This window comes from Xiphophorus hellerii, chromosome 16, assembly GCF_003331165.1.
Source record: "Xiphophorus hellerii strain 12219 chromosome 16, Xiphophorus_hellerii-4.1, whole genome shotgun sequence".
Classification (NCBI taxonomy): domain Eukaryota; kingdom Metazoa; phylum Chordata; class Actinopteri; order Cyprinodontiformes; family Poeciliidae; genus Xiphophorus; species Xiphophorus hellerii.
In genome coordinates, this window is record NC_045687.1 from 15,445,648 (window position 1) to 15,468,753 (window position 23,106).

A 23,106-nucleotide genomic window follows, 5' to 3' on the forward strand; every position below is an offset into this window, starting at 1 on the left:
TTCACAATTGATTTCTATACATTTTCCACCTAGATTAGAATCAGTAGATTTTTCTTAAAATTTTAGCAAATATTTTATTCTCTCAGACCACATAAGCCTCAATGTGCTTTTAAGCTACATTTTTTTAATCACCTGTAAATTGGCTTGTCCTGCAAAAGCGCCGTCCTCAATATAGCTGATTTCATTCTTGGTTAAGTTGAGGTCGGTCAAGTTCGTGAAGCGGTACATGGAACTGAAAAGCACAGCTTTCAGCTTGTTTTCGTTCAGCCTCAAGTCATGGACTGTGTTGTTGATATGTTGGGGGATAGTCTCATAGGGAGGCTGGTTCTGACTGCATATAGCTAGCCAAACATAGCCTTTGTCTCCTTCAATAAGCCAGCAGTCCCCGTTGGCCATGTAAGGAAACCAGGAAAAGAAGAGGAGCGGAAAAAGCGTAAGAGGGAGGAGAATTGAAACAGTGGAAGCACGCTGCATGATGTCAACAAAAAGAAAAAGGTAGAGTGTAAAGGCTATAATCAGGGAAAAGACGAAGAAGGATTTGATTGTAGGATAAGGAAAACCAGGAAAAACTTCCCCCAAAAAAGAAAGAAACAGGCCTGGGTTGGGTGCTGAAGAAGGAGTGAGGGATTTAGAATGCCTGTCTCAGCATTATGGTGATGAGCAGTAGATCCTTGTTATGTCATAATTTCTTGAACTACAATTTGAAGGGAAGCAACTTGTCTTCATGCTCTCACTGAAGACTTGACATCTATGTAACTCAGTGGCATGGGACCTTGGAGTGATCTATAGAGAAAAACATAACAAGAAATGTATTAATATATATGCGCACTATGAATTTTTATACAAGTCAATTTCTATATTTATTTATTCTGAAAAAAGAACAAATTCATTTTTGTGGGACGAAAATGATAAAACTCCACCACATTAAATTTTGCAATGCCAAATAATACAGTTAAACGCACAATTACTTTTAAAAACAAAACCGTCTCTTAGCCCTTTTTTCTGCCACATTTTCATCCTTATTTGGTCCTTGATTACATAACACTCACCAACACATTAATATCAAACCTTTGCTGATAACTACAATGGAATCTAAGCTGGTGCCAATATCTCATCCGCACAGATAGAACATTTGTCAGAAACAACGCAGACTATTAATAACCAAAATGACAGAACATCTTCTTAGATACATCTTCCTATAACACTATCCTGCCAAAAGCGTAAGCTCCAAAACCCATCTGCATGTTACTTGAATAGCAGTCTAGCATTTACATATGGGGAAGATTAGTTGCCTATTGCATCATAGCAGACATTGTCCTCTTGCTTGCTACTAACACACAATATGCACAAATATGCAAATTAAATGAGCATATGTTCTCTGGGAAATGCTTGCCTGACTATAGAGACATACTCAATTAGACTGTATATATGTTGTTGAATAACAGCACATGGGAATGCACAAAAGCAAATCTATAGGCAAAGATAAACAGTAGAGTATTAAGTCTGCATCTCCTCATGTGCACCAGAAAAAGGTCAAAAGTCTGCTTGTACTCCAAATTCACATTTTTTTCCAATTCCAGCTCAAAGAACTGAACTCATTACAGGCTATTCTGGTCCAGGGTCTCCAGAGATGCCAGCAAAGAAATCAAGTTTATCATCATTTTCAGTCTGCTTAGTACTGCTAAAAACTGCAAACATGGGTCTTTTGCAAAAATAAAGACTATCCTGCAAATAGGACCCTTTTTGTAAATGTCCTGATTTCAGGAGGAGGATGTGATCAGATTACAAGTGTTTAGACACCAAAACATAACAAAAGTTAAACTACTGGCCTCTTTCACAGCTTACAAAATAAATCTTAGCTCGAGGATATCCTTAAAAATGTGAATAATTTGAAAAGTAGGACCAAAAAATTGCACTAGTACATAGATTTTTTTCTACTATAAGGTTAAAGGGTTATGAATAATTATTTTACGTTGGTTTTGAAGTGAAAAAAAATCCATGAGCTTTTCTATCTAAGCCATAATAACTGATTACATTAGCTAAATAAAGAATTTATCCATATATTTGTGACTTTCCATTTTTTAAATGAATATTTTCATGATAGAAGCAGCTTATTCTGCAAATTATTTGGAATATCTGAACATACAATTTGTGTATGCAGAGCCATTTTATAAAAATAAATATCCAATAAATAAATACTTTATTAACATGCATACTGTGTCAATATATCTTAATAAATACTCCATTTAATAAACATATGTGGCCATCACATAAAAGCAAAATAAATATTTATAAAAACCGGATGCTTATTTTGTCAGTCATGGTTTTATTAATTAATATTTTTTTTAATATTTATGTTGGGGTTTATTTGTGCATTTATTAATTTTTTTTATGTGTTTCATTAATTAATTCATAATGGTGTACTATTTTGTGACACTTTTATTTTGAAAATAGCACAAAATAAAATCAGAGTTAAAAAATAAAAGTCCTTAAAATACGTAAACTAGCATTACATACTTAAAAATGACACTCAAAAAACACAGTTATTAATGTTCATGAATAAATAAAACTGTGATTGACAAAATAACTTCCCCGTTTAAAAACAGATATAGTGCTGATATTTTTATTTTTGCTTTAATTTTATGGGGATATTTATTTATTTGCTGGAGTATTTATGAAATATTTTTTGATAACAGTATTTGCTCATTTAATTTTGAAACATCTTTTCATATTTGTACTCAGGATGAATAATATATTTTGCTATTCACCTGTTTCTCTGCTCCCTAATAGAGTAGAGAAACAGAGTATCACAAACCCAAAACAAATTTCAGCACCCTCTCTTGAAATGTATTGTGTTGCTCTCTTCTCTGAGGCTTATCCCCTCCACATGAGACATGATCTCATTTGGTGCTCTACATAGCAAACCCCAAATGGTTCACATGGCGGACATAAGAGACACCGTATGTCTGGACAAACTCGTGTTTAGGGACGTGATTACATAATTAGAAATATGGGACAAGAAGTAACACTTCTTGGGGTAAAGCATTTTCATAGCACGGACACATTTGTCAAAAAATGTGTCATGATTTGAGGTGGTGAGGAAAACGCAGCAGACCCAGGTTATGGGTCTGCTGCCAGGTTGAAGAGTGGTAGATGATGAATTTAATGATAAACACTACAATCCAGAGTCCAGGCAGCACAGCAAGAGTGGAAGGCTAAGAGCTCATAGCTGGTAGCAACTGGTAGTTCAATAGACATCTGACAACATACTGACAGCAGACAAAATGCCAAAATGAGCCGAGGACCCGATAAAGAACAAGGAACACAGGTGAGTTTAAATACAGGGAGACAATCAGGGGAAACACGAAACAGGTGTAACTAATCAAAGGGTAGCCGGGACAACATAGAGACTCCACAGAACACAGAAATCTAAACACACAGAAACCCAAATCCTTACAGTATGTTTTTTTTCATTTTATTATTAACTAAATTATTTTAAAACATAAAAGTAGTGTACCTAATGCAACTTTTAGTTTGTGTTTTAGTTTTAAGACCAACCAATCATTTAGGCAAAATGTCTAATTTATTTGCTAAATCTCAAAATTTTGTCATTATTGGAGCTGAATCCATTGTTAAATATTGCCTTTAGCTTTCTTATCTCACCATACCACAAAAGAAGTATGTTGTTCCTCAGGTGTGATTTCAGGAATACAGATGCAAATAGAAATTCTAAATGTATTTTAGAAAATGTGAACAAACTGCAGCGTGCCACTGAGGTGTTCCTTTTCCTCTGCAGCCATGTTGAAGTTGAAACCATCTATGTGTAGTTGGAATAAAACATGTTCATATTTAGACCAAAGTTCTTAAATTAAACCAAGTTTTTGTTGGTGTCTTTGCTAATCTCTTTTGTTTTGGGAACCCAGGACGTTACGAAAGCAAGCATCGCATTAGCTATGTCCTGATGCAGATAAACATCTGGGTTGCTCAGCGTACAAGCTCCAGTTATGCTTTACAGTTGCCATGGAAACAGGTATGATTGACAATGTCAATTTACTCTCGTGCTAAGAGAATAGGATGTTGTTGACATTTGCATCAAATCAGCATGTCTCTTCCACTCCATTACCCACAATGATAAAACTCTCCTCCATGAATTCTAATAGCTTCCAATAAGCCTTGGCTGTGACAGGTGGTAGAATTGGAGGGGGTCCGTATCACCTCTACACTATCACCAACATGACTCTTGGACTGTCAGCCTAAATGTAAATTCACTGGCTGGTCCCCGTCGCGCCTCCAGTTGCATATGATGCTGTCATTGCAAATTGCATCGCCTGTGAGTTAAACGCTCTGTATGAAATGAGGTGCTAAAACAAAAGACACACATTTGTATATGTGGGAATGCAGGGTGATTGGATGTTGTGTCTTTCATTTGATTAGTGTTCACAATCTGTGTGTGGTTAGTGGTTGAATAATCAAACAGAAGCCTGTTGTACAATAACGCATTGGCATTGTCCCATTAAATATTTTTACATGGGGTCTGTACTGGCATGAAACGGGCAGAAAACATGAGTTCCAAATGTGATTGCCCATTGGTTACATAAAGACCCATATGTCATTTGCTTGTACAGGTTTAATATAGGACAACACTGGGGTCTATAGTGGCACCAAGCTGGAGCAGAAGCATAACACCCACTTGGATCCTAAAATGAAGTTCAATGTGGGTCCTGAACAGTTGCAACCTGTGGAGAAAATATTCACTGTAAGTGGGATTCTTCATGTTGCCTATTTGGATTGACTGTATAAGTTTGATGGAACCGCATCTCAGGGCCTCAGAAGAGGCCTTATTTCAGATGCAAATAAACCATCTAACCTTGTAAAGGCAGTGCGGTTTCTCTGTGTGTGCGCATTCAAATAGATTTGAAGCAAAAATGTAAAACACTATCTGATTTTAAATAGAAAGGCAAAAATATATGTAGCCAGCTTGCCGTGTGCTGCTTAAAATGGATCGCAACATGCAGTTCTAAAACAGCATGAACTTAACCATGGTGGGATCCTCTGGACTTTATAAAACACAATACAAGTACAGGCCATTTACCCAATTTATCATAAATGGCACTCCATTTATTTCCACACCATGACTTTCAGGAGCATTTTTTCAGCCAGCTGACAGGAAGTGCTCAGTAATAAATATCTGAGTGCAACTATGCATACAATATGTAATAATATATTTTGTGACTATAGGACAGAGTGAATGTAGAGTTTTGCTAAGGGTATAAAAAGATCCTGTGCTATGATTATCCAGGTGCTTTGAGCATGTGACCTGATCTGGAGCATTTAGTACCTTTGATTAAGAGTGGATTTGAGGGTGATATGACATGACTGCACCTTTTTTTGAGACTCTTATAGTATAGTAAAATAAGAAAGGGAATATATTTATGTCTGTGCTTGTGTTGAGAAAGTCCTCAAATAAAGATTACACAGTCTGCTATAACCACTGTTGTTAAAAACAAAACAAAACAAAGACAATAACTCACTGGTCCTTCACCTGAACAGCTAATAAAATATCCTGGTAAGTATTTTTAAATAAGGTTTGACAGTCTCACACGATAAAATGCCAATTACATATCTGTTTAGGTTCTAGCTGTTAGTGATCCACACCAGCACTCTATGATTATTTTGGCAGGTGCTGGAAATGTATCTGTCAGCAGCATATTTTCCTACTAGAGCTCTCTAATTGACTGTAGGAGCATGTGGCTGTACAAACTGTGATTACTCCATCAAAGCAGCTTTGGAGAGACCACAAAACAACGAATGCTGCCTAGCAAATAAACAAAATAGTGACTGATTTGTAATGAAATTAGATTTCCTGTTCAATGTGTTTTTCTGTCATGTTTACAATGTTTTGCTTGATGTTGTTTTTTTAGAGAGCGAAGTAAATGGCTTTGCATGGCTTTTTCCTATTTTTATCATGACACTAGAAAATGCACTTCATTCATCACACCATGAGTCAGAAAAATCTATGACGTCAAGGATTCATTTCAAGTGGGTTTATACTTGGGTATTTGAATTGATTTCTAGAAATGTCCAAAAAGAAAGAAAGAAAAAAAGAAAGAAAGGAATAGAGAAAATGAAAAGGTAAACTATGTCTTAAAAAAGACATCTAAGAAGTATTGAATGCTGCATGACCCCAAATCAACACACTCATGCAGAAGAACATTGACGTCACATAGCAGTGCACTGTTTATGGAAGCTTTCAAAGTTTTTAAAGTTTATTCAGCAATGCGAGTCAACAGTATTGACACAAAATCATAAGTTGAATGAAGCTAATAAAGAAAGAACACATTTTTTAAGCCTTAAGGGTATTTAGCTTTAATGTTATTAAAGTTAGCCTTGTTTTTGGACTGTAAGTAATATTAGGATTTTGGAGTGGAATCTTTCAAAGCAGCAGAAAGTTCTCTGAATGCTTCCCAAGAGTTGTACCTCAAAATAATTTTCATTTAGAAGTCTACAGACAATTCTTTCGATTTCATGCTTGGTGTTTGTCCTGAACTGTCATCTGTGGGACTTCATAGAGCCAAACAATCCAATCAACTGAATCTACTTGTGGAGCTATGTAGCTTTTTGAGTTTCAATGGCAAAGGTTGTGAATACATATAAAAATGTGATTTACTGGTTTTCTGATTTTAATAAATTAGCAAAGCACTGTAAAAATGAGGCATCCGTGTTTATAACTTTGAGGAAAGAGATTCATTTAATACAATTTTGAATAAGGCTATAGCTTAACATTTAGAAAAAGTGAAGGAATTCAAATACTTTCCGGATGCATTGTCAATTGCCTTTTGCATGATCATCATCAATCAGAGGCATTTTTAAGGAAACATTTCCCAGAGAGCATGATAGATAGGATGTGCCCTCAACTCTGTTATTACAACGAAGTCCAAACATCTCATCTGAAAATTATTTCAGAAAAGTGGCATTTGACCACAGTTTCATTACGACATCAGAAATGGTCAAATTTGACTGAGAGCAAATTAATTCAGAAGTTATTGGATTTCCAGACGTAGGAATCACACAAAAGACATGAATATATGCCAAGTGATATTACATGTTGGTAATGTAATATACATTCAAAACGGACATTCAGAAATCAAAAGACTAACGTTTACATTAATGTGTGTGTTTTCTAAGTGGCCTAATAGATCTGTATTCTGCCTGAGAGTCTCCTCCAGCAGCCACAAAGACAACGATCCTTTTCACTCCCCAGTCTCTTAGTGCTTTCTCTTTTCTCTGTATCTTTTAGCATCACAAGATCTTTGTACTCTCCCAACTTTCACTCTCTGCCATTGCTTTTTATCTCGCAGCTTCTTTAATCCCCCTCAAGCCTTGAAATTTGTTCCTGTCTCCCACTATCCCTCAGTTTGTCTCTTTCTCGCCTCTCTCACAGTCTTTCCATCGGTTTAGCAGAGTTGTTGCACTTCCCTGTTGTCCGGGGCCCATTCCCAGGAGAGAAGTCGGTGTAGTGTTGAGAGGTTTAGGCAGTGAGCAAAACATTTCCTCTCCACTTCACACAGGACATAAGGATGAGACAAACACAAGCAGAGCAGTACGAGGCTCCTCTGAGAGTGTAACCTCGTGTAGGTATGAGAGAAACAGATGATATCGCAGTGGTCATGAGAGAAACTGCTAAAAGCATTTCTACTCTTTTGTTCAGAAGTATTGAGCGTGTGTTACTTGTGTCACTACCAGTGGGATTTGAAGATACATACATCCCTTGTTCAAATTCTACACTTTTATGTGTTTTGAAAATCAGATATATAACACTGTACTAAAATACTGGACTTAGTTAAAGTATGTTACACAATGCTTATTTTATCTGATAACTTTTCAAATTCCATATACTCTAAGTATTTGAATTTTTTAAATATTTGAATCACTTTTTCTTAACGATACTATATATCAGTTATCAGTTATCTTAAAAAATATTACTGAAACTCTTTCACTGTGTATAACTTTCTAAAATGCTTAAGAGCTGCTAACTTGACCAAGATAAATCTTTTCTCAGGATCTGTCAGTATCTTCACCATGTGGCTTCGCCATCATGTCTGTCAAGCAGGGAGCTGCTTTCCCTCAATGACTTTTGAAGAAAAAAAAAAATAGAAAATGCACAATAAGCTCCTCAATGTTACCAATGATTTTTATCCCATTGGATTTGATATGTTGTTAAGCCGTCCTTTCCTACAATAAGAGTTTCAGTTGTTCTAAGAGGCCTTTTAACAGTGTTTAGAATTGTGTTTATTCTAATTTCTGACTTTTATTCAAGGAGAACATTTGTGAGGTCAGACCCTGATGTTGGACAAGAAGGAATCCCACTTCCAGTCTATGCTCTGGTTCATCCCAGAAGGGTTCTCATAATTTTTGAGCAAGTAACTAGGAGTGTTTGAACTTTTTTATGAAGATTTTTGGATAATTATCAACATTGGAAAAAATTAAAGTAAAAAAGTAATCCTAAAGTAACTTACTGTATACCCACTCAGCACACTCAAATACTGAGTATGTCGAGCAATATGCTTAATAGACATGGTATGTGTATGGTTGCACATTGTGAACAATTAATATTTTCTTCCTATTTGTGACAGTATTTTGATGCTTGATAATGATACAAGTCAGCTTTTTGAAAGTTATCAAAATGTTGCATGTCATCATGTTTGGGCACATCAACATACTTTCAGGACAGGAAACAGTCTAAGGAATGACATCCAACCAAACCACATTTATGTCGCATTTAGGTCGGATTTGGTGACTGTCGTTCTTTGAGGTCATGACAGCTTGTATTAGCAATAGAGGCTTGTAACCACTAATTTAATATTTGAATAATTCAAGCCCTGTAAAGCAATGAGTTCAAAAACAAGGGTATAAACAATGGCCTACACGGCTGATTTAATCAGACTGAAACTGATTCAACTGGAAATAAAAAGCTCCTCGTTTCTGCATACAGAAACTAGGTTGAGGTCCAGTTAATTTACATTCATCAGCATGTCCTATTTTTGTCAAAAGTGCAGCAGTTCATTTGCAAAAGTATTTACAAAATGTTATAAAAAATATATTTTAGCCTTCGAGCAAGTTGTTCTCAGATACTAAAGTTCATTTGTCTAAACGGGGCATAAAAAGGTAAAGTTTCCACAAATTTGTATGTCCTTTTTGAGCAGATGTAGCACAAAAAAAAGCCAAAATATGCATTTCCATGATGTCTCTTGATCCCTGTGTTTCTAGGTCTTGACAGCTATGTGGTGCTCAAGTAGGTCAGAAAAATGTTGCAAGATATAAATAAAATAGGAAGATCTGACAGGGAGAAAAGAGCACAAAGAGAGGCCAGTGGAAAAGACAGCGAAGGCAGACATGATGAGAGACCGCATTTGATCTGTATATTCTCTGCAAACTTTTGTGGCTACGAGGAACAGAGGAAAAGTCACATATGCTGCAACATAAACTACTGCGGATGTACGAAATTGCTAAAAAAGATGAAGCCAGAAAAAAATCTTCAGAAATCATACAAGAATTAATAATCTGAAGTAGAGCTGAGGACAGATCTTCAAGTTACATCTGAGGTCTGACGGGAAATTCATATTTTAGCTGCTTGTACTCCCCAAGATCTACGCTTCTCTTTTTCGTCTTTCTTCCATTTTTAATTTCTTTCTGACCTTCCTTCTGTGTGTGTCTATATTTACTTCCCTGTGCGTAATGCTTAGACCACTGTTATCTGCGGCTGCTCACCCATGACATCATATGCATTTCTTGAATGTCTTGCAGGAAGCAGTGATGCAGTGGACCGTGGCAGGCCGACCCAAAGGTCTGGGGCTAAATGGAGCAGAGCACCTCAGCAGGCCCCCAGCTGCCCACTACATAACCGCTACTAACACAACGCAGGATGACCTGCAGGAAGACCTGGAGAGATCGTCCTGTGGTGGGCCATAGGCCTGTGCGTTAAAAGTAGTTGGAGTAGTCCCAGTGGAAAAAGCTAAAATATACCACTGAAACCTCAGGTAAAAGCCAAACATGTGCATGTTCAAACTAAAGCACAGATATGGCAGTCATGTGGGAAGAAAAAGATTATTTCCTTGCTAAGACTTAGGGTAGAGCAACTGTGACAAAGAGGATATTTTTGAAGAAAATATGGATGTGGGCTAATGCAGGGTTACTAAGGGATTAAGTCCAATTGTCAATTGAATAATTAAAGAAACAGAAAGTTTCTTACTGATTCTCAAAAACTGTTTTTTCTATACGTTGACTTTATTTCTTCGAACCCAAAATTGAAGCCAGCAAAAATATCCCTATGAAAGCTCACTGTTAATTTTCCAAGATATGTCTGACTCCATACTACTCATAGAGTCTCCAGTAAAGTAACTTATTATTTTTATCCAGAGCACTTTGTTGAAGTGGCAGGTTAATGCTAATGTGTCCACTTACTGTTGAACTGAAATAACCTCTTTCAAACTCAGCTCATGAAATATTTCAATGTGGTTTTACTTAAAACTTATAGAAAAGTTTTTTTTCCTGATGCATAAAATTGATACTTTTCTTTGATCATCATAAAATTGAATTGTTAGTACTTCAGCTGCTGTCTGTGCAGTCTTGTTTCCAACATCCAAGGCTGTATGGGATATTTGAGCACAGCTTGCAGATCAGATTACATGTCTAAGACAGACAGGGAGCTAAAGCAGACTTTGCAGTCCGTCTTTCAACATGAATGTCAACGTACAGAGCAAATTTAATTTAAAGAAGCAGTAACGGGTAAACTCTGGAAAATTAATGATATGGTTTTCCTCAGTAGGTCACATGTTATGAATCTAAATACATTTTTCTGATTACTTTCTAAATAAACAAACAAAAAAAAGATCTGTTGATCATAATTAAAGTGGCTTTAATTTATTTGAATTACATGATGTGTGATATTCAAAAGTAGCTACATTTCAAGCACTTTGAGAGGCAGGGTAATTTCAATATTGCAAGTGCTGATCAAGGATTTTAATCTCCATGAAGGACACATTCCCCTCACTACCTGGCAAAATCAATTTTTAAATGCCTTCTTATTTTTTGGTAAAATGAAGCCTTCCTGCTGGATTTTAAAGAAAACTAAATGACTGAATGTATAAACTTGTCTTCTGTAACAGATTCTGTGATTGCGCCACATCATTTTTAAAAAGAGAAACACAGCTGTTTACCATGTACTTGTTAAATACAGACATTCATAATATAAATTTCAAAATACATGTGAATTCAATGTTGGATTGTTTCCCTTCCTGACACCTGAAAGAATAAATGTGAACATTCAGAAAAGGCATTTCTGAATGTACCAGTAACAATCAGGTGGATAGAATAACCTGATTGAAACCAATATGCATGATACTGACAAAAGCATGGTTTAAAACCATTCATCCACTCACTGTTTAACCCAATAGTCTGCCAAAGGTCAAAGAGGGGGCTGACATCTATCTCCATGGTCACTGGGAGAGAGACGGCGTACACCCTGGACAGGTCAACATCCCGTCACAGGGCAATGTAGATACACAGATCCATGCACACCCAAATTCATACCCAAGGGCAATTTGGAGAGACCAATAACCGAACAGTCAAGTTTTTGGACTGTGAGATGAAGCTGGAGTACCTGGAGAGAATCCATGCCTTCCCTGGGAGAACATGGAAACTCCCTGCTGAAGGAAACCCCAGCTGAAAACCCAGGAACTTCTCGCCGCAAGGAATCAAACAATTGAATTCAGGTGTTTCAATCACTTCCATGACCACAGGACAAAATCAACTCCTTAGGTATACAGACCGTTACTAAAGTGTTTATTAAAAAGTCTGTCACTCTCAAGAGCCTAGTGAAGTCCGGCAAGACAATGTCCAGTCTTGATATTTCCTCATAACTCAATATTCACAATCAACTCTTAGCAGTATTGTAGCAAAGCAAAAGTGAGTAGCAATGACAGCAACTCAGCTATGAAGTAGTTGGCCATGTTAAATCCCAGAGCGGGGTCGGTCGACGCCGAGGTGTGTAGTGCTACACAAAGTCACCAGAAGTCTCTCTGTCTGGCAATGCAATCGAGAAATTTGGGTGACTGCATGTAAAACTTGATAAAGTGTAGATTATGGCGTGGGTTTTCATGAGTTGGACTTGGCCCCTTGTGTGTACAGATTCCTAAAATCATAGTGCAGTTATACAGAGAGAGTCACTACGTGTAATTCTTTGCTTATATGCAGCCATCTTAGTGCTGCAGCATACCAAGACATTGTAGATAAGCCTACGGTGTCTACAAATGTAGACAATGTAAACAATGAAAACAGTTTGAATGAGAGAGTTTAGTGAGAAAGAACTTGACTAGGATGTACTGAGCCCTGACTTCAACCTACAACAGCACATTTGTGATAAAATAGAGTGAAGACTGGCAGCCAGGTCTTCGTTGTTCAACATCACAGCTTGACCTCACAAATGGGCTTCTAGAAAAATAACCAGATGCCCCAATAACACACTTGCAAACCTTCTGGAAAGCACTCCCAGAAGAGTTAAAGATGTGGATCTGGAAAAGCTGGGCAAAAACCTTTGTAAAAAGTTTGTATTAATATTGGAACGTCATTAAAACGTATGCGTCTCAAAACAAGTGACAAGAGCAATATAAGGTATATAAGATAAGGCATATGACATAAATTGAAAAATTGAATTGTTCTTTAGTGCAAACTTAATGAGTCTACAAAAAAGTTTTATTTACAGATATTTTCAATTAATTAGAGTATTTTGTGTCAGTCATCTAATTCACTAAGTGAAACGCATTACATAGATTAACACAGAGGCTGTTTTCAAAACTGTATTTCAATGTATTGTGATTTTACACTTACAGCTAATGAAAGCATAAAATGAAAAGGATTAGATTTTTGCATCTGACCAATAAAAGCATTTTTAATGTAGAAATGTGGACATAATAAAATATATTCTTCAGAACTGTTTAAAGGGTATTTTTAAAGGGTGCTTTTAATCTGACAATTGAGCATCATTCTATTATTCTAATTTATTGAATTTGACTAAATGAAAGAAAACTATAGGAAATGTATTTACTATTCTATGCTATAATAAATGACAAGTATAAGACCAGAGTTTATGCTACTTTTGCTACTATAACCACATCTTTTTAATTACACAGCCCTCACATTTGCACAAGTGCTGCTATAGCAACAATTCTTTATTGGTTGAGATATAGCAGTATACTCTCATACAAGAGCACAATAACCAACGATGCATAAAATAATGAAGTAATTTAGATAGATGAGCAAAGAGATACAATAAGAGGGGGAGTGAAAGCACACGACACATATGGCAAGAGTAAACCTTTATAGATGTTGTCTTGGGAATTATTGTCCATCTGGTACATTTGTTATACCTTTATATATATATATATATATATATATATATATATATATATATATATATATATATATATATATGTATTTTTTTAACTGTGGATGTGATGATCAAAATAAAACTGAATTCAAAATTTTAGGAACTTAACAAATTTGTTGTTTAAGTGTGCTGTGCCCTGAATACGTTCCTCCAAATCCTCTCAGCAAGACATCTATCAGCCTCACCATTTCAGTGTGCGTCATGAGAATTTCTAGACACCTAATTGTATCTTGCAGTGTTGACAGATTCTGAGCTGGAGGCAAACAGTTGCAGAAAAAAATTATCAAAGTAGAAAGAATCAAAAAGTATTTCTAGATCTTTAATAAACTTTATTTATATATACAGTACAGACCAAATGTTTGGACACACCTTTTAATTCAATGAGTTTCCTTTATTTTCATGACTATTGACATTGTAGATTCACACTGAAGGCATCAAAACTATGAATAACACGTGTGGAAATATGCACTAAACAAAAAAGTGTAAAACAACTGAAAATACCCCTTATATTCTAGTTTCTTCAAAGTAGCAACCTTTAGCTGTGATTACTGCTTTGCACACACTCTGCATTTTCTTGATGAGCTTCAAGAGGTAGTCACCTGAAATGGTTTTCACTTCATAGGTGTGCCCTGTCAGGTTAATAAGTGGGATTTCTTGCCTTATAAATAGTCATGAAAATAAAGAAAACCCATTGAATTAGAAGGTGTGTCCAAACTTTTGGTCTGTACTGTATATAAATGTTTGAGTTTGCATATTTTATTCTTTTTAATTGACTTACTAAACTTGACTTATTTTACGTCATTCAGTTTTTTTTCTTTAATATTTTATTATTTTGAAAGTACTTGCTTGGCTATAAACTGCAGCATTCCGGAGAGAGGCTTTTTAGCTGAACAGGCTTCAGATCCAAAGGTTGCTTCAGGTGGATCGAAAACACAAGATGTCTATTTGCATCCAACATTACAGTTGACTAAGGGACACAGCACTTTTCCTGCTTCTCATAATTCTTCAAACGGACGAGGTACCACTGAATACTTTATGCATTATATTTTCACAAATGAAGAGATAAAATGTCCCATTTCTGCAATCCCTTCCAACTGGCTCTGTCAGCTTGATGATAGTTACATTCAATCACACCTCATGCTCAGGACACCTTGGTCTAAAATAGTAACACACTGTTTGCCCAGCAGCATCACTCTTCAGGAAACTGGGTTATTATCATGCAAGTAGTTATCAAAGCCTACAACTAATGGCTAATGGTGGTAATGATCCTTAGCAATACAACGTTGCTCAAATAAGTTGTGTGTTCCTGATTATTCAATGACTCAACATAAAATTCAGAGATATATCTTTAAAAAAAGTAAATAAATAAATAAAACAACATGAAAATATGTTAAAGAAAACCAAAATAACTGTAAAGTTTAAAGCAACTACACTTGTACTATCTGGGCTCTAAAATAATGATAGCCTATAGAGGAAGTTACTAACAACTGATGAGAAGCAGTAGGAATTTAAAATTATAAGATCTAATTTCCCAGGATGTGATTACCTCCTAATTATACATACTTTTAAATTACTCACAGGATTTACACTCAGTCAATTTATTTTAATGCTTCAACTATTGGGATGACACATATATCATGGCTTGGTATGTCTCATTTTTCAGGTCACAGTTGAGTAGGAGCTCAGAATAACATAATAAAAAAAGACAGAAGATTTTTATTTTGAACGTAAAAAATAACCTGTTAAAAATAGAGGTAATAACAGTACTAGAAAGGGGTTGTAACAAGGTGGGCTATGTACAGTGAAATATAATTTCATGTGATTTCTTTTTTTTTTTTTACATTTTAACTTTTTTTTTTTTCAAACATGTTATTTGACTAGATCTGTTTCTACAGATTAGATCTGTGGATTACTACAAAAGCCACAAATCTCACATAGCTAATCCTGCCTATACCACTACATCCGTATTAGCTATATTTATCTGCTTATGCAAATAAGTTGTAAATTTGTTTCAGCCAAAGGAGGTTGTGTTTCAAACTAATTGCCCCTTAACAATTCACATTTTGGTGACTGGTGCTATGTGACAGCTCTATTATCAGGGTTGACACTGCATGCTAAGTGAAGGCTTAGAATTCATTTCCTCTATGACTAAAACCTGTTTGGTTATTCGTTTACTCATTTGTTCAAGTATTCCAGCTCACTAACCTCCGACGCCAGGTAAGGACAGTGTGCAGCATCTTCTCCAGTGACTATTAATTTATTTTATTAGCAGTGAGTCAGCAGCCACACCAGGCAATGAGTCATGGTTAATAATATTGAAAATGGCATTGACTATTTGTGGCCCCAGATGGGTGGCTTTTAATACAGCAGTCTGTGGGATTGCGCCATGTACTGACTCATATAGAAAACGGACTGACACATATGACAGAAAAACAAAAAAAAGAAGAATATGTTTTTTATAAAGATATGGATGTGGAAAAAAGACAATTCTTCTTTTTTATTTTTATATTTTTACCTTACAATATCAGGTTTTTCCTTCATGTTGATTTATTTTTACATGTTTTTACTAATATTAAGAGTAGACTCCCTTTTCCTTTCTCCACATTCCTGTCTTCCCACTGCCAGCATAAAAAGATGTGATAAAGATGTTTCCCAAAAAACCTGCTTGTCAGTCATGACTGAATATGCATTAATGAAATATTTTCAGAAATGTCCTGGCACGTGTAAAGAAAGACATTCTTTCAGTCAGGAGGAAGGTGTGCTTTTGTCAAGAAAAGAACTAATATCTACCCTGAAGAGATTAAAATGATAGAAATGCAAGGATAAAAGTAAAGCGGAGGGCATTGTGTGGGTGTGTGTTCGCTTGTTTTCCAACATGTCCTTGTGCTTCCACAACACACTCACACGAGAGTCCACATACAGTAAGAATACCTAAGCATCTGCGCCTGTAAAGCACTTAAATCCAGCCCTGTAACAGTACAGGATAGGTGGAGCTTTCCATGTATGCATGTGTAGTTTTTAGTTTTTATGTTTCCACAATTCAGTTGTTTGGTTAGGGGACGATGCTAACAACCGTCTGCACTGCTAAACTAGGCCACTGCCTCGCCTCGGGCAAATAAGACATGGAGAGACAAAGAAACTGGAAGGAGGAGATTGAGGAAAGAAAAAAAAATAGGTAATGAACTTATTACATGATGTCAAATACGATGTGTCTGATCTCAAATGTTAATGTGATGTTAATATGGAGAAGAGATGTTAGCAGTATGTAGGTATCTTCAAACGTGTGGAGTTTCTTCAAAAACTGGATTTTTGGGAGCATTTTTTTATTCATAGATGGAAAATAAAAACTTTGTGTCAAAATCTGCCATAAAATAGACATTTTAAGTATTGTTCTCACTGAAGATATATTTGCAAGTTTGTGCAAATAGCTATCTTTTATGTAGACATTTCTAGAGTAAAAGCTAAATTGAAGACTGCCTTAGTTGAATGGAATCATTTCTGGTGGTTTTCATTTTGACATGTAGCTAAGTGAAATGGAAATCTATATCGCAACGAAAGAAAGTTTTGATTACTAATTTCAACTTTGCAAACACTCTAATCGACCTATAGAAGTAGATTGTTAACAAATCTTAAGTTTCAGTTACATTAATTTGTTGGAACTGCTGTGGGTGCACATAATTATCTCAAGAGTTTGTAAAAAAAAAAAAAAAAAACAATATCCAACCATTTCTTAATATTAATATTTCCTAATAAATATAATCAAATTGAGGATTAGATTTTCCCACATTTTTTTTCAGTTTGAAATTAAGTTACTTTTCATTTTTAGCAAGCGTTGCATTTAAGTGCAGCTCTGTACTATGTTGCCAAAACATAAGTCTTTTGTCTTTGTCTATTCTTGTGACTGTTAGCAGCATCAGTAATGAGCAACTTGAAGTATGTCAGACTAAACTCCAACTGGCTGAACAACGTTGATGCTTTATTTAGAATTTTTTTTAATTATTATTTCTCACCGGGTCAGATTTTTCTGAAAACATGTTTCACTTTTGAACTGTGACAGAGTGCGAACAATAAAAATAGACAACCTGAGTCTTAACTATCTGATAACCTTCTCTTCCTCACCTGTCCAGATCATACGGTGTCCCATCTGTCAATTTCACCCTTCATCTCTCCTCCTCCTGTTCTCTCCTTCTCTCTCTGCTCATCCTTACTTAAGAATGCAATCTTGGAGCATAACCAAATTACAATTATTTTATCTGATTAAATAAGAAGATTTAAAAAAAACATGTTTTGTTCAGTGATATATCTTCCAGAAATAGAAATACAATTTGCACTTAGCTATCATAATTTCATTTTGTTCAGCTTTGCGAGTGATGGACTTTAATCTTTGAAATAGTCATCATTGTACCTTACTGGAGCTATAGCAAAAGAACAAGTGAACCTGATGATTACCTTCCTCTATTCCTCATAGTAAACCCATTGCATGAACATTGATAAAATTGACCTATTGCTTTGTAGTAAGGTGTGTGTATGTTATAAATTACTACAGTTATGCTCCCCCTCCATTTCAAAAATTATTTCAATAGAATTCCAGTAAATGAACAATGCACACTGTAGGGCAGACTGTCTAATATCATTCAGGAAAGTAGCTATTGTTCAAGCTTCCGTGTCTTATTGAGCATAGCATCCCTGGTACAATAGTAATTTATAGTAACTCCTACTTCTCACTTCCTTTAGACAACACACTAAAATCTGGATTCTGGAAATCCAAAAATGTCAACACGGCTATATTAATATAAGACTTTCTTACTGACTTTTTACTCAGTAGTATTACATTTGCTTGTTCTTTTTCTTGTTTCTATGTTTTCGTATTTTTAATAACAACCTGGCAAGATGTAAGTTAGTCACTTGGGTATAATTAATGTTTATTAACATGTATTGCCCAATATTTTAAAAAGTAAACTGATCTGAACAATGAAAATACCAACAAACAAAAAAATATTGATAACAATCAAACTGAAAATAACGTTAAGGATTTATTTGGTTTACTTATATCACATTATAACCAGTTGTTTTAAAAAAAAGAATCATTAATCATTTTTAAGAACAAGATCCTAAAGAAAGGTTTGGTTAGTAAAAGAATATTGAGGTATGCAACATAAAACAATGATGGTATTTTTGTGAATACCATCATTAGAAACTGCTACAGTTTAAGCTTATCTTTTGCCAAGATACACTTACCGGTAAATATTTTTTATTATTATTATGCAATTTTAGCAAATATTCCATGCAGTTATGATATAAAGACAGATTTCATGAAAGTCAAATTATATCAAAAACTGGATATGACTCAGTTCTAATTATTACAACATCCAATTTCAACAATATGAAGTCACTTCATTTCAAGCTGAGATGTGAATAGTAGCAGGACAAAGAAAAGAAAAAGTGAGGCCTGGGAAAGGGGAAATACAAAATGAGAACAGAGGAATAGGGCTGATGGGAAGAACAAAAGGCACCACATTCATAATGAACCAAAACAGATAATGTTACGAAACTCTGTCTTGCTTGTTAAATCTCTGCGACACATTGAAGACGGGTGCAAAAGAAAGAAAAAAAAAGTGTGTGAAAAACAGGGACAGAGAGAAATAACCTTTTGTTCTGTCATTAAGAAGGTTCATTATCAACAACCCAAATACTGATCCAAGGACAGAGGCAAAGATGGATGCAGTCGTGAAAAAATAAATGCATGTACAAGAAAGGTTTGACACTATCTTTTTGTAAACATAGTTTTTGTCAAAAGGATAATACATTCAGAAAGGGGCTTAGGTGTGAACAAATTTGTCACAACTGACTGACTTCAAGTTCCAAACAGCAGAAAGGTGAACATAAAGCTAATGTGCTTTTAAGGTGGTGCTATATTAGACCATCAAACAAAATGGAGTGAGAGGAGTGGAAAATACTGAGAGTGATGATAATGACCGATAAAGTGGCTCAAGATTGAACGGATTAAAAAAGATGAAGTTTATTATACAATAGGAAAAGTCACATTCCACGTGGCATATTGTGTGAATCAGGAACAAGTGTCAGTATTGAGCAAACAGCAAAAATTATCAATCTAAACATGAGAAAACACAGAAAAACTGTTAACTAAAATGAAACAATGCAAATACCAAGCCAGCAACCCATGATGTAATATTGTCATTAGGGAGTTATGGAAAAAAAATATGGAGTAGACACATCTCAGAACTTTTGAAATTATGAAACAGTAGAAAACCCAGCACAATTATAACTGCAGATATGAAATAGCTGCCCTGCTCAGAAAGGCTTAGATAATTTGTTGCAACTGGATGGTAAAACGTAGGCTACATCAATGGACATGTATAGCTGAAAACACAGGTATCACAAAAACCATATGCCACCAATAATAGGGTTATAGAAGTAGAAGTGTTATGATTTGGGTTGTAACATATTTTCCTTTTTTAGGAACTTCAGCTTACTTGTAATGCTGTACATACTAATTTAAGAAATACAGTATATCACCTAACATACAGCAAATAACAAATACAAATCATCCTGCAATTATTAAAAACAAGTGTTTCTGGACATTTGGAAGAAACTGCTTGCAATGAGCCATGCTGGGATTCAGACTGGAGCCTTGCTGTGAGACAACAGTGCTAAAGCCCTTCAGGGCAGTGCACAGTGCAAAGTCCTATTCATCTTAAAATGTCCTTATACCACAGGCATCTTGTTGGAAACTAACAATGCCATGTTTTTCTCCACAACCCCGTTTCTTTGCTTCCAGTCTTTACAGCTGTCCCTCACCATATCCTTAATGGAAACCCCCCACAGTGAAATATATTATCTCCCGCACCGCTGGAGTCTTAACTAAGTGTAAGTTCATCCAATTAGGATTTCTAAAACGACAAGAATTGTCAATTGCAATTGCACTCTTTTGAAGACTGCAGGTGTGGTCCAGAGCACAGCTAAGATTAGATGCATTTGAGAGTCAGAATGCATCAATGCGCTTTCCACACCTGTCTTCCCTTGAGGAGCAGCAAGAGCTACTTCATTTGGTCTATCATGTCAACGCCAAGACTGCTCAACGCCCTCTGCACAGGCAATCAAGAGGCACCAGGGGTGAGGTTTTATTTTTTTTTGAGTGCTTTTCTTCAGGGTCATATTTTGTTAACAAAGTACTTAACACATAGATAATATGACACCATCTGAATTCCCCTACCAAGACTCATCAAGCTGACACAAAAGAGACTCTTCATTACTAAAGAATCAATTTGACAAATACATTTGATTTGAAAATGTCATTTTAAACTGAATGTTAATTTGGTGATAGGCATTTTATCTATTTCAAATACAAGAACCATCGTATTTGAAGATTTTCCATTAGAGCGATCAATTTTCTACTGAGTTACAATGATGCAGGGGTAAAAGTTGATAGAGAATCAGTGAAAGTGCTAAAGGAAATCGAAGAAGACAAAAATTCACAATTATACATCTGTGACAAAAGTACCGTAGAAAGGTTTGGGGAGGTGTGGCCAACAAAGTTGGAGATGGAAGATAAAAAAAAGGAAGAGGAGTGAAGAAAAGTGAGTGCTGTAGAAAACAAGTCGCTGCTTTTGAGTTGAAGCTACTCGAAGGACGACATTATAACGTTCTTTGTTCCATTATGTTACTTTGTAAGTTCTAGAACTTGTCATTATCACTTTACCTGTTTATTCTTGTTTTGTGTTTTGGGACCGCCACAGTGTGTTGGTGGGTGTACAATGTACTCCAATTTTTGGCTGCACCTCTTCTCCTTCAGTCTTCTGCCTGACACCTTCAAACAATCTACAACTGGGGGATTTAGTTGGCTTGTTCTCTTTTGCAGAACAAAAGCAATGTTAAACACTCTATCTATCTATCTATCTATCTATCTATCTATCTATCTATCTATCTATCTATCTATCTATCTATCTATCTATCTATCTATCTATCTATCTATCTATCTATCGTCCAATATATCTCTTTTTCCCTCATCTCTCTATTTCTTCATCTTCATCCGTGGGCGCCTGTTGTGTAGGCATATCATCAGCATATGGTCTGTGATCATGCAGAAACAGAAGACGACTGAAAGAATAATGGCTTCGGTCGGAAGAACAATGCTTTCATACATTGCTGGCTGCTGCAGCGTATATGAAATAATCACCGCCACGTTCTTGACTCTCCCACAAGTCGAGCGTGCCTCGGCTCAGCGCACAGAAATAGAGGTGAAATTCACAACTTTCGCAGAAGCACCTCAGTAATGCAAGAAGCACTTTTGGTGTTATGAAGGTGGCTGTATCTCTAATGATTGAAGGAGGCATGCATAAGGTTCTTTGCATTTTTCCCCCCATTTGGTTATGTGGTGTAATTAAAAATAAATAACATGTAGCAAACTCAGTGGCTTCATTGACTCTGAGGAACCACCAAGATATATTACCTATATTCTACGGAGAACTAATTCAATAGTAGAAGTTGGGCATTGAGAAACAAAATGTTCCTCTTGTCACTGCCTTTGAATAAACTTTTAATATAGTACTTCGCATCTATTTAACACTCCACAGAGTGTGCACTTTATGCTTGGTGTTTGCCAGGTCAAACTCATTCTAGGCTACCTACATAGTATAACCCTGACATGCTTCTCAGGTTTAAAATAACATGAGGCTAGGTCTCAGACGACACACCGTTCCTCATTTGATGCTCCAGTTTCATCTTCTTGGCAATGTATGTGAATGTGTGTGCGTTGATAGGTGTGTGTGTGGGCGCATCTTAATTGAGACGTAGCCTCACACAAATTATGACCCAGTAAAATCGTCCTCATATGCTTAGCTAAAAATACAGCGCATCCAAACTTTTTTTTAATGCTGCATTTGCTTACTTAAGTGAACGGCTACAGCTTGAGTGACACGAAAAACAGCTCAGAGGAAAAAAAACCGGGATGTATGAAGTGCTGCGTCGCTCAGGAGCTAAACTCAGACTAAGTAAGCAGCGCCTCGGTTTAGTTGTTCCCAGAGCTCACCACTTTTTTTGGCAGCATCTTTGAGTCTGATGCTTTACACTTAGCTGAATTGGGGGGTTTGTTTACTGAGTGCAGCAGACCTGCGTCTTGTATTATTTAGGATTCTGGAAGTAATAAGCATACCTAAAGAAAGGAGAACACAGCTTACATGATGAAATCTAAGCTCAACTAGGAGAGATATGCACCATAAGTGTTGGGTTTAGATGTTTTTTCTCATTATTATTCAAAGAAATCAATAGAGACCAACAAACATCCCAGAGTAGCTCTGAGTCAAGCAAACACATAATAAAGCAAATATTTAAAATCTTGCAGTTTCATGTAAATAGACACCCAAGCAAAAACAATGTTATTCTACACTGACAGTAGAACGAATGGGGAACATGTTTTTAGAGTATCACTGTGTTACCCACCTGGTAACACTTTGTGAGACAGATTTAATAAAATAAGAACTCCAAAAGGTGCAAATAAAGAGTTTATTACTGCAGATATTTTTTGCTGTGTGATGGAGCCATACTTGACATTTGCATAAGAACCTAGTATTCTATGTGACAGACAGAACAGTAGATCGGGTTTTAACCCTTAGCTAGTGTTATGGAACAGGGTTCACGACCAA

General features: G+C 35.9%; 1 protein-coding gene across 1 annotated transcript in view; it reads right to left on the reverse strand.

The window, feature by feature from the left end:
• Positions 1 to 23,106, reverse strand: part of elfn2b (extracellular leucine-rich repeat and fibronectin type III domain containing 2b) — a 70,263-nt gene that overhangs the window by 11,995 nt on the left and 35,162 nt on the right. Inside the window, exon 3 of the mRNA XM_032587737.1 lies at positions 133 to 783. Coding sequence (XP_032443628.1) covers positions 133 to 474 — 342 coding nt within the window. The 5' untranslated portion in view covers positions 475 to 783. The remainder of the gene's footprint in view (positions 1 to 132; positions 784 to 23,106) is intronic.